The sequence below is a fragment of the Uloborus diversus genome, chromosome 7, assembly GCF_026930045.1.
Source record: "Uloborus diversus isolate 005 chromosome 7, Udiv.v.3.1, whole genome shotgun sequence".
NCBI lineage: Eukaryota > Metazoa > Arthropoda > Arachnida > Araneae > Uloboridae > Uloborus > Uloborus diversus.
Genome location: NC_072737.1, coordinates 137,497,457 through 137,510,632, shown reverse-complemented (window position 1 = coordinate 137,510,632; position 13,176 = coordinate 137,497,457). Strand labels below are relative to the sequence as shown.

Genomic DNA, 13,176 nt, shown 5'->3' with positions numbered 1-13,176 from the left:
ATTACAAGCGCTTTTTTTCGATGCATTTTTTTAGCTATTTCAACTTTACACTTCAAAACAAACAAGTAAATAGAACTTAAAATTTAGTTTTTTGATTGAGGAATTGTTAAAGCCCAAGATCAAGAATAACTAAAGCAACTGCAAGAAGGGGGGGGGGGGGGGGGGGGTTAAAGCCCCACATTAAGATACTAAACTAGATCAGGTGCCAATAGCAATTCATATATGTGAACCTAGGGTGCCCAAATTTTTTTTTGGGGGAATGCGAAAAAGTAATGTTATTCGATTATTTAAACTTATCGCCTATTCCCATTTTCTAAAAGTTTTCATTCAATGCAGTGCCAGATTAAGGAGAATCAAGCCTGGTCCCTTGCCCTGAGCGGCAAATGCATCCTATTTTTTACTTTTTAAGTAAAAGCAATAGTTTCAAGTTTTTGCACTAGCTCTGAGAAAAATGTAGATCCGGCACTGATTCAACGTTATATTTTTCCTAAAATTGTAATCCAAACTTGTGAATCCTTAACCATTATTTAGTGTTTTTCACTTAACTTGCAAAACTTAACATACATTTTAGATTAAAATCCTTATGCTGCCGTGCTAAACTCAAGTCATATCTGCATCTGAAGTGAGGTCAAAATGAGGAACTGCTATTTTAAGTTTTAGGCCAGCATAGCTCACATGAGAAACAAAAATTATATCAGGTACCAAAGGCGGCTGGTGCCACCATTAAGACGCGGATGTCAATGCACAGATGGTTTTGATACCCAGTTTCCACGAGATAGCGGCACCTCAATGATTATAAACCACAATAGGATTTTTTTCCAATTTTGCCGAAAGTGTTCAAAACTGAACAACTCAAGGGATCTTTTACTGCCGCATAATCATACCACAAGGGCCCTGATGATTTTCTGCATCTGGAAAACGTACCAACTGGCCACCGGGGCGGGGAGGGGGAGTGAGAACACGGTACCAAGACATAACCTGACCACCACACCACCCAGCCGACTTACACTTATCAAGTTAATTCTTCGTTTTTCTAACACGGGAATCGATTAATTTCATCAATTTTTTTTATCAATCATTGTTTTTGAACTAAAGAAATGAGGGGCAAGGCCCCCTTTGTTTTTGAAAATGAAGGGGCATCTATCTCCTTCCAACGTTTTATAATGTAATATTGTCTCCTCCTTCCATCACACCTTAGATATCAAATTGTGTGCTGGGCCGCTGAGAGCCAAGGCGCGCCTTGCCATAAAACTTGTCAAATTCATGCTACTCCGATTCTGAGCCAGGCACCCTGAAGGGAAGGGCCCCTAGGTTCCGACAACCTGACATGTCATACAGCCTCGTCGGCCCTGTTTTTATGAAGACAGTTATAACTAAGACAAGTTTTTTAAGTTTTATTAATACATAAGAAAGTTCGCAAACTTGCGCCCTTCTCACCCCTGCAAGATTGTACCAATGTTACAGATAAGAACATAAGCACAGTAGAATGTATATGCGGTGAGACTTGAGAAAGCCGAAACTATGTATTATTTTCGCAGATATCATATTGACAACTCTGTCATTTTTAATTTTTCTAAGGAAGGAGAGCAGGGTCGATGGGTATTAACTAAATATAATGTTATCGTACAACAGTTACCTTGCAAGTTATTCACAAGAGTTGTTTTTAAGCAAATTTAATAATGTAAGCAGACCTGGATCTATAAATTTTGAGCAATCCTGCAAAAAGATCCTTGAGGCCCCCTAACTGTCAACTAGGTCTCCCCTGCTCCCCCAAAAAATTTAATTTTAAATCAGTATGTTTACTTTGCATCTTCAATATTTCTACATACATTTTCGAATTCATTTGTTTTAATGTTTGAATTTATTATTATGATATAATTAAAAGCTTTTTACTACTAGTCTAAGTATTTCCAAGAGCGCAATGCGGATTCTTTCAATCCTGATTTCTGGAAACACATTTTATTTGATAAGTTATGCTTATAAGCACCAAGTAAACAAGTTTCGCATTGCTCAGCATTGTTCAAATTTCATCCAATTTTTGAATTTCAATCCAGGTTTTTAAAAATATCTAAAACTTCTCTCGTAAAATTTCCAAATTCTATATATGGTAGTATTTATTTAATTAATAATTCCACTTTTGTTTTTGTTAATACTTTTGACACATGCTTTTGCAAATTATAATTTGAATAATTCACTCCAGATCTCCTACTAATCCCTAAACTGACACTTGGGACCGGCATGCCTTTGTGTAATGAACCTCTCCAAAACCAGAAACTGGATCCGCTCTCGGCTGTGAGATATTTCATTTTGTCTTGTTCTTCAATACATTGTACTTTAAATTGAGTTGTTTTGACTTGCAAAATTGCAATAATTTGTATTTTAATTTATAGCAGGAATGAAAACAAAAATTAATGTGTGAATGTCAAAGGCCGTCCCTCCCCCTTTTTTTTCGTTCTTATTATAAGAGGGGAATAAAATTAAGTCTTTTGAGTTGTAATGGCGTCGTTGATGAAACACCTGACAAATTCAATTTTGATTTGTTTCATTTTCAAGTGGAACATTCATAGCAATTCCTTAAAATACTCACACACACTCCTTAAAAAATTGCACATTAATCAAAGTTAAAACCTTCATTTTTGTCCAAATGATTGTCTAATCTGCCTGTCTAAAATATCGAAATGTATAGGTTAAAAATAAGTTTCAGGAAATAGTCGAATAGTGGGTTACACAAACAATTGTCTGCTTATAGCATCATCAGAGCACCTCGTGACACTTTCAGGTTGGGCGGCTGCTAGAGGGGGGGGGGGTGATGCTAGCAAAATCGTGGCACTTTCCAAAAATAATAATAACAAAGTACAAAATTACTGGTAGAGATTCTTCTATTTCTAATGTGAGTAAAATGTTCATATTTTTATCTTTTACCATTACATGCTAGAAGGGGGGGGGGATGCTAGAGCAAAATCGTGGCACTTTCCAAAAATAATAATAACAAAGTACAAAATTACTGGTAGAGATTCTGCTATTTCTAATGTGAGTAAAATGTTCATATTATTTCCCGAATTTTTTATAGAAACAAAACAGTTAATAATTTTGGCTGCAGAAATTTCAAATTTTGCTTTTGAAAATGTTCTAAGTGAAAAAAAGTGACCATTCCTGAACTTTGATGGTTTGGTCAGCTTATGTTTTTGTTCTCAGCTTTAAATTTTTCAAACTGGAATGACTTTTCATTACGATATTTCAAAATTTTGAAAATTCTTAATGTTGCCGTACACTAGCACAGCCAGAAATAGCTTCTGAAGGGTTTTTTTTTTTATCAAAACAGCCCTTCCATATGCATAAACTACTGTATTAGAATTTGCATTTTTATGTTAACAGCAATACCTTTGGGGGGTGTTTTCACCCCAACCCTCCCCCCCTTCGTTGCGCCACTGTTGCGGTAGGATATCAAACATTTTTTATTGTTTCAATTTTTCGTTGTTTTTTTGAAATGAACATTTTAGATTCTTCTTTTTTATTACTAAGCATTTGTTGATTTTTTTAAATAATATTCGTTGAATTTCTATTTTTCCGCAGCTTCTTACTAAAACAACTTTTACCAAACTTGCCAAAAATATTTGCAACTTTATTTGTATACCTGTCACAAAAAAAAAAAAGTTTGGTTTCTAGGGCGGGGGGGGGGGGGGGGGTCCCTTAGTGGTGTCTCCCCTCCCCAAACTGCACCATGAGATATGCATGGTCTATCTCAATTCAAGATGTAACTGTCTATTGTTTCGCTTCAAGATAACACAACAAAGGGTATGTACCACTGATAATTAAAAAAAAAAAAAAAAAAAACAATTGCATTTTAGGAAATTCAAAACAAACTTTGGAATTGAATTTATCTATTGGTTTGTAGAATAAAGTTGAAGTAGTTAAAAATATACATTTAGAAAGTTATCACATACCTAATCTGTCAGAGCTGAAACAAAATATCATGCATCAAACAAGCCTGTTGCTGGTTGTCACTTTTGTATTTATATAAATATAGAAATAATTCTCAGCTGCAAAGTATTGGTTAGGAAAACTGAAAAGCTACTACAGAGGATTTGATTACAAATATGACACCGAACCTCCCTGTCGTAACCATCCAGTAGTAATGCTTCGATATTTGTTTTTCTTCAAATAGAAGATTGAAGTCATGTATGTGATCTTGTATTCGATGCTCCAAAAATTCAACAGAAAATTTTCGAAGTTTTACCATGAGTTATACGAATTTTTCAGAAAACACTGTCAGAATTAATGTCCATTTAATATTAAAAAATAATAGCTAGGAAATATCGATGCGAGAAGTGCCATTTCTCAAGTATTTGAACTCATAGAACTAGTGCATTCATTCCTGGCGAAGTGTCATTTCGTGTTGACAAGCTGTTCAAAACCTTTTTTTTTCTCTAGAAATCCATGGAAAACAACTTTGTTTGACTTTTATACATTTTAACTACACTCATCAAAACAAATTAACCACCGAACAGAATGTTTTTTTCGCAGAAAGTGATGTAAACAAAAAATCTTCTGCTAAATCATAGCACGTTTTCACACTCTTGCGGAGCGGAGCGAGATCACGTGACACCGAGATCATGTGACCTATGACGACACGTGAAACGAGTCCATTGACACATTAAAGATCTTTATTTCCTAAAACCTACAACAAACTAAGATAAATATTGATAAATTTAGTAATAAAGTTTTTATGAATGATTGAAAAGTTCTCGGATGCAACTGAATCACATTTTTTGAGTGGGCGTGGCAAAATCAAGAACATGTAAGTTCGCTACTACAGAATATAAAATAAAATTAGTATTGAAAATAATGATGAACTAGTGATGTCTAAGCAGAAAAATCACATTGAAAAAGAAGAGCGGCTGCTACAGAAGTGGTTGCAATGGGATTTCAAAATTCAAATTTGTGTTTGGGATCATTCAATTTAAACAACTTTTATATGCAATGCTGTTAAACCATTCAAGATTTATAATGCTCTTTAAGCCACTGTTACTTTCTTTCTCCAGGACATTTTTCCATGACTTTTAACGAAAATAATCATTTTCCATGAATTTTCCAGGTCTGAAATTAGCTCAGTTTTTTTCCAATGACTTTCCAGGATTTCCATAACCCGTACGAACCCTGGTAAAAGGCTTATCTCCTCGCATTTAACTCCTTGCGTTTCTGGAACATTAAACCTCTCATCCTCTCGGAAATATTCGAATATCGTCATTGATGTTACTTGAGGAAGATTATTTAGATTGTGCTTTAACGAATCCGGCCTCCATAGTGTGTTCAAAAGGATTGTTGAATTTCTAAAAAATTAAAATATCAGCGCGCTCAAAATGTCCCTAGCGAAAACAATGGATCTTCGGCGGAAGGCTGCTCATTAAAGCCCTGTGACGTAAGCTCGTGACGTTTCAGAAGAGCGCACTTTTTGCGCGTGGATTGTTAAAAATTCATTAAAAATCAATCACTGTATTTTAAAATTCGGCGACGGTGAATTTTTTAGTTTTGAGGGTCAATAAACAATATCCAATAGTCAAAATATGAACATTTAATAGGTTGCAACTTCCCTAGTGTAAACATGTATTGAATTTTCTTTTCTTTCATTTTAAAACGTTCCTTTAAAATAATATTAATTTTAAAAAACCCAGCAAAATGTTCTCAATTTTGCTGCAAAAAGTATCGGGTTCAACTGTCCACAGTTTTTTATGTTTTTCTTTGAAAGAAAGGGCCGATTTCTGCAAAAATCAATACCCATGAGAGCATAAACAGTTTCCTTTTTCAAATGGCTTCAACTAAGACGATGAATTAAGTCTATTTATTCAAAAGGCAACAGACAGACTTTAAAGTCCTTTTCCGCTTTGTAGAAAAAGTTAATCTTCTATAAATTTCCTTTATTTTTTGTGATCCTTTCACATGAAATGTACAGTACTACGAAATGGAGGTTTAAAAAAAGGCTTAGGTTACAAATGTTTTATTTTCGGTCGAGTTTATTGAGCTTGCAGTTATGAAATAGCAATTTCAACAAACAAAATTTCATAGAAGTACTTATTTAAGTAAATCTGCAAACTTTTTTTCTAAACATGCAAAAAGGAAAAAGCATGTTAAAATGTAGAAGATTTTGACTAACTATTAATTATACTAACTATTTGTGTTTTAATACACATTATTTTTTGGCTACAAATTAAAAAAATATTAGCCAATGCTGCATTTTAGATTTGATTTTTTTTGTTGCAGGGTTTACTTTGTCACAGAGATGTTCACTCCTGCCTTGTCCCATCGTTTCTTAACGAAAACAAGCAGTCTTAAATTTTGAAAACACTGGAAATATAAAAATGAAAGAAGTAATGAAAATATGATCTAAATTGGGAAGATAAAGGCAGTTAATTTTTTCATGGAAGATGGGGATAAAATTTGAAATACTTCTGTAAAATGTGGAAAGGTTCGAAAGTCTGTCATAAGGTATGAATGTTTGCAAAAGGACCACAAAGCAGACTTACTTTGCCTCTGGATCAATGCTTAATTAGCCATGGTTACAACACATAACCTAATTTTTTCAAGGGTATAATTTTATTTTTGAGCTAATTAAATAAATAATCAATTTATGCCAGAAATAGTAAGAAAAGAGAGGTGTGCAATAATTTTTCAGCACATCACACAATTTTCACATTTTAAGAATAAGTGCAAAATTTATACCTTTACATAAACACTTGCATGTAAAATTTTGAAATATTTGCTTGTATAGACATATTTACCTAAAACTTCATCTTCTGTGACTTGCACCTCAGGCATTTGTTGCTCTTGGTCTTTTTCAGATGATTCTTCAGAAATCTTGAAAGGCTCATAGTATTGCTGAAGGTATGAATCTAAAGGCTGCTGAAGAACTTCTTTGTTGCAATGTTCCAGATTCAAAAGTTCACTTTAAAATACAAAATAAATAAATGAAAAACTAATAAAAGCAATTAAAAATTGAAACGTTTGGGGCAGAAATGTGACAAGCCAAAAAGAGTGACTTTTTCGATCAAAAAGGTTCAAATACTTTTCAGAATCGAGTTTAACAAGATAATTAAAATCTCTGTATTTTATTTTAACCATGTTTTATGTGAGTCTGAAGTACCAAAATGTCATTCTTAGCACAGGGTTCATACTCAATTTAGATAAAAAAATTTCCATGACTTTTTCATGACTTCTTAAAAATTTTCATGACAATGTTACACGAAGAATGTAGTACTTTATAATGTCAAACTGGCCAATTTACGGAAATAATGGGGCAAAAATTGAATAAGTCATTACTAAGTTTCCAATAATAAATTCACTTCATAAAAACATTGCCCTTTGGTATCAATAGTGCATCTAATCCATGCAGGGCTCATAGTAAGTGGGAAAAAATATACAGGAGTTTAAAAGAAAAAATATAGGAGTTTAATAGCAAAATATATAGGAGTTCAATAGCAAAATATATAGCAGTTTAAAAGGAAAAATATAGCAGTTAGGTAGAAAAATATATAGGAATTTGAAAAAAAGTATAGGATCTAGTTGGCATGTTTGGATCAATGAACAAAAAAAAAAAAAAAGGCCATTATCAATACAATTCTATATCATGCATGAAGTCATGGCAATGTGAAGAGTCACATATGTGAGAGCAATGAATTTTCGAAACTACAGCCGCTTATATGAATCATGTTTGTTTAAGACAAATTTGATTTAATTTCACAAAATTGTGTGTGCCTGTTTTTCTTCTTTTTTAAAGTGCAATTCTACATACAATTTAAGATTTTCAATAAATTTTTGGTCAAACGAGATATCATTAGAAGTATACTGTGCACTCAAAAATATCTATTCTTTGATTATTTAAAGAATTTTATTACAAAACTATGAAAAAGCAATCACAAAATTCAGTTTTTAACTTACGTGCTTTGAAAAATGCATCTGTTATTGATTGCTAAAACTAGGTAATAATTATTTTGGGCATTCTTTTTTTAATGTCATAAATCTACTCATAGTCCTCAATATTGGTACCTCATTGCTTCAATGCTAACACTAAGGATTAAAAGTCCTGTCGACTCCATGTCTCTCTCCTCCCACTGATTTTGTTGGACATATCATTGAGAAAAATCGTTACAAAAAGTGTGCAACACTTTGCCTCCAATTTGTTTCACTATTTAAAGAAAAAAAATAACTTTACTAAACAAAGGCAAAGAAAAAAAGGCTGCGCTAATGCATCACGTTTGTGGGAAATGGTCAGTCTCATATGCTTGATTCATTCAAACGGCATGTTTGATTCAAAAATTCAGCAATTTCTTAATATTAAAACTGGATTTTGTTTCGTTTTTGAGGAATTGATTCATTAAAGTGGCTGATTTAATTACCCGGCGCCCACTGTAATGGCATTATCCATAATGTGTTTATTATTATATTAGTTAATGTGTGTATATATATTTGCACACACCATGTAAAAAGAGTGAATTTAAACTAATCTGGCAAATGAAAGGAGGCGTTAGAAGAGCTCAAGTGGAGCACAGAACTATCCAGTATCCTGTCCAATTTGAAACCATAATTAAAGTAGATTAAAAAAAAAAAAAGAGTCAAAAAAAAAAAAAAAAACTGAGATGAAGACTGATTTCTGAAATTCTTGGAAAATCTATACACAAAATAAGAACATATTTGAAAAATAATGGATCAAAGGTTTTTGTATTTTTGGGTAGCATTTAACATCTGATGAAAAAATATAGGAGTAAGTGAGAAAATATAGGAGAATATCTGAAAATTGTGAAAATATAGGAAATATAGGAGGACTATGAGCCCTGTTCATGTTACTTGACAGTACATTCGTAAAGAAAGTGATGCCACGCTTTTAGTAAATTCATTTTTCTAAACCAGATATATTTCTGCTGGCCACAAGGATCAGTTTTGCGAGCTGTACGTTGGGCACCTCTGTTTTAGAGTATTAGAATTCCCATATTTCTATGTTCTATTGCATGACTAAAGCCTTCATTTTCTAAAGCCTTCAAACTTTGAGAATAACTCTGATAAATGTAACAATGGATTTCTTACAAGTAGTTGAAAAGAATTTGGATGTAATTAAATTATACTTTTTGAGGGGGCGTGGCAAAATTAAGACTGTGCATGTCCACTACTACAGAAAATAAAATGTAAGAAATGCTGAAAATAATGGTGAATTTTAAGTTAATGATGCCCCAGCAGTAAAATCACATTACAAATTTTGGGGAGCGGCTGATACAGAAGCGGATGAAATTGGATTCCAAAACTTGGAATTGATTGTTTATATGCCAATATTACTAAATCACTCAATATTTCCAGCGCTTTTTTAGTTATTGTTATTTTGATTGCCCAAAACATTTTCCCATGACTTTAAATACATTTCCATGACTTTTAATGAAAATATTTGCGCTCCATGACTTTTTCAGGTCTGAAATTTGTGAATATTTTTTTCATGACTTTTCAGGATTTCCATGACCTGCACGAACCCTGTCAGCAGAAGCTTGCTGAATTTGACACTTAGAGTAGCCTGCAAAACTCTTTTTACCCTCAAAAACTGCTTGTCAATTGGGAAAGTGCTGTTTAAGCGGCTGTCACAATCGAGAGCAAAGCCCGGATCTTAACCTGCATGCCAGTGATGGCTAGGAGGGATTTTCCACTCCCTTGAAAGTACAGAGCTAACTATGGATTAAATTTCTTAAAAAAGGTGAGAGCTGACAACAATGAAACTGGGAGGAAACATAATTCAATTACAAATGCATATTACAATTACAAAATCAATTTAAATTCAACTTACTTTGAAGACTCGGGTTCAACATCCACAACAGTTGTTTTCTTTAGAGGTTGATAAAATTGATTTTTCATATACTTGTCTAATAATTCCTGGTACTGCTTCTTTTCCTGCAACCTTATAACCTGCATATGAAATGAGTGAGACACTTGACTAAAATTTTTTGAAAGAATACATGCAATTCAACAACCATATAATGAGAATGTTTGCAATGCACACGTATGCACATTCAAGGAACATCAAGTATGTCAGCGCTATTCAGTTATTGGCACAATATAAACATCAGAAACAGTGCTAGAAATAATAAATCAAATCTAAGTGTCATGGTGACGCCGAAAGTAACTGTCTAGGGATCGAAATGAAGAAGTTCCGACTGTTTTTTATGAATTCAATATATAGTGTTTCCAACCAGAAATTATTAGGAGGGTGCTGTGCTCTGCTTCCTTTCACCTTCAGGAAACCTTTAATGCGCCCAGCCTTCTTTTTATGCATCCCCCGATGTACTGTCTTCCTAGCCCCTCCACAATTTTCAATACTTGATCACAACAAATTTTCTTGCTCCAAAGGCAAAAATTCACCCCAGTATGACTTTTAAATGTAAGTCTCTTGTTCCCCTTGCCTTGTCCACTACAATGAGTGCGGGAAGATTATACTTTTTTTAAAAAATTTAATACGCCTTCCCTTTGTAGATATTCAATAGTGTTAAATTTAACATATTGTGGGATGACGTAGGTGACAATTTACAAACAAACCACATGGGTAACAATCAATTTTGATATATACAGAAGAAAATAGTTGGGAAGATTATACTATAAAACGTATTACTTTTGTTCCACAAAATTGTTTGAAAGTGTCATTTTAATTAAAGGAGTGCCTTTTACCAGGAAGCATACCCATTCCCCCTTTTTAGATCTAAGGGAAACATTTATATGCATTTGAATAAAGAAAAAAAAAAGTAAACACAGAAATGCTATGTATTGCCAATAACAAATTAAAAGAGACATGTAAATTATACGACAGAAAAAACAATATCAACAGCTGAAAATTCGGGGGATTTATGCGTAAAATTAGCGAAACTTTGCATGGAAGAATTTAGCAAATGACATTCGAGTGTGAAAGAGATTTTTAAAACAGAAGTAGGGACTTTTCGAATTAAGTCATCTGTATCAGGGTGGCGACAGGAACTATGAAAAAAAGTTCCCTGACTTTTCCCTGATGAAGTTCACCAAATTTCCCTGATTTACGTTACCAATGGTAATGGTTTCCTTTCTTTGCTTTACTTGAAATCCATTGCATGTTTGTATAAAATGTAGTATTTTAAACGTTTTAAGTTGTGTTCAAGTTGATGAACTAAAGATATATTTTAAAAAGATGCTATTTTTTTAAACAAAATGGCAAAAAAAAAAATCAATTTTTTTTTTGGCAAAAAAAAAAAAAACTACAAAACAGTGTATTAAATTTTTTTACATGGAAAGATACTTTACTTCCAGAAACCACTTAGCATAAGAATTTTAAGACACTATTAAAATCACTCTTAAAAACATATGTGTATTTATGGTAGAACTGAAAAGTAATTGAAATTATTTTGAACTAAATTTTCAAACAGTATAATAATTGTTGCAAGAATAACAAGTAACAGTGAAAGAATAGAAGTAATGTAGTTATTCTTATATAACTAATTGACATATTTATGCAAAACAGATGAAACCTTTTGACATCCATTCATAGAGAGCTTTTCTCTAATCAAGAACAAAGGTTTTATTGAATGAATACACCATTTTAATGATAAAAAATATATTTAGTTAAGTACAAAAGTTAACTCTATTCCAAATGATTTAAATATGTAACGAAAAAAATCTTAGATTGCTTTTATATCAAACTTTAAAATGCAAAAAAAAAAAAAAAAAAAAACCCTATTAGTTGATTTCAAAATATATAAAAACCCTTATAATCTGAGGTGACAGCAAATAGTATAACGGTAAAAAACAAAGTTTTTTTGATTGAAAGTTCAATTTTAGCAATTAAATTTAAAAAATGAAGAAGTCAAAACTTTTAAGCTTTTATCAGCATTAATTCAAAAATCAAAGATTTCTTTTTGAAATCGTGATTACAGTACTTTGAGACAATGGAATAAAGGCAAAGGAGCTAAGGCATTAATGAAGGCTTCCTCTTTGCCTGTATGGTTGTTTATTTTACCTCGCATTGAAAGCGTGAAAGAAAATTTTAAGCTAGGTAAAATAAACCACCTAACAGACACAAAAACAATCTTAGGAAGTTCATCCTGTGGTTAATAAGTAAGATTCAATACTTTGACGTTGAGGAACAAAGATGCATAAATATGCGGCAGTGTATAATCGCACCTCATTAATTTAACTTTTTTTTTTTGAACAGATAATTGGCTGAAAATGCGTAGGGAATTAAGATACTTAATTTTGTAAAGCAAGAAATTTTTTTTCATAAAATCAAATTTCCCTGATTTTTTGTAATTTTTCTGAAATTCCTTGATTTTTCCCTGATTAATAAATTTCCCTGACCTGTCGCCACCCTGTGTATAGGACTCAAAATTTGAAGAAACTATTTTGAAAATTCCTTGCAGTGGGTAAAAGTTCCGGAAGTTCAGAGAAAAATCAGGACCACTTTACGGCATTTTTTAGGGTACAAAAGTTTTAAACATGGATGAAAATGAAGTAAAAATATTTCAAAAATCATCAAACATATGCAATTTTCAAACACATGCATAAAAAGTTTTCATTTTTGCGATTGCAATTGTTTTGCAAAAAAATTTTTTTTTCCAGAGTTTTAATCAGTGAAAAATCCCTATTTGATAGATTTTCGCTGTTTTGATGAAAACTTGGGAGATATTTACTTCATTGGGAAGTTCAGGAGAAAGAGTTGAAATTCGGAAATCTCCCGAATGAATTCGCAGAGTTGGTCAGCTATGACATTTTTAAACTGAAACCAAGCCAACTACATAAAGAAAGAGAGAGTTATGTTTAACAACTGACAAGTGATTTGAATACATAATTACCTCAAATGCTGTAAATGGATTTCCTATACATGATGCAGGATCAGGTATCTGACAAGTCTCCTCATCTTTCTCGCGATGCATTTTACTTTTGGAATACATGGAACGATCACTAATAGCATTGCAAGATCTAGTTCTTATGGTTCTTTTCGAATGAGCAGCACTTAGCTTGAAATCTGAACGATCAGATAAAAGCACAATATCATCAGCATCTGAGGCAGATTTTCTATGAGTGTCCACCAGAATTTGAATATCAGTTTCTGGATTTGTGATAGGAGATAGAACTTTGGGTTTAGACGATTTGGAGATACCATTGATTGTTTTATCATTCACATATGAA

At 32.7% G+C, this 13,176-nt stretch overlaps 1 protein-coding gene across 1 annotated transcript in view; it reads right to left on the bottom strand.

Moving 5' to 3' along the window:
- Positions 1-12,968, bottom strand: part of LOC129225558 (sentrin-specific protease-like) — a 56,540-nt gene extending 43,572 nt beyond the window's left edge. The window contains exons 1-3 of the mRNA XM_054860003.1: positions 12,840-12,968; positions 9,818-9,936; positions 6,777-6,940 (exon numbers count right to left, since the gene is read on the bottom strand). Of these exons, the coding sequence (XP_054715978.1) occupies positions 6,777-6,940; positions 9,818-9,936; positions 12,840-12,938 (382 nt within the window). The 5' untranslated portion in view covers positions 12,939-12,968. The remainder of the gene's footprint in view (positions 1-6,776; positions 6,941-9,817; positions 9,937-12,839) is intronic.
- Positions 12,969-13,176: the final 208 nt, after the last annotated feature.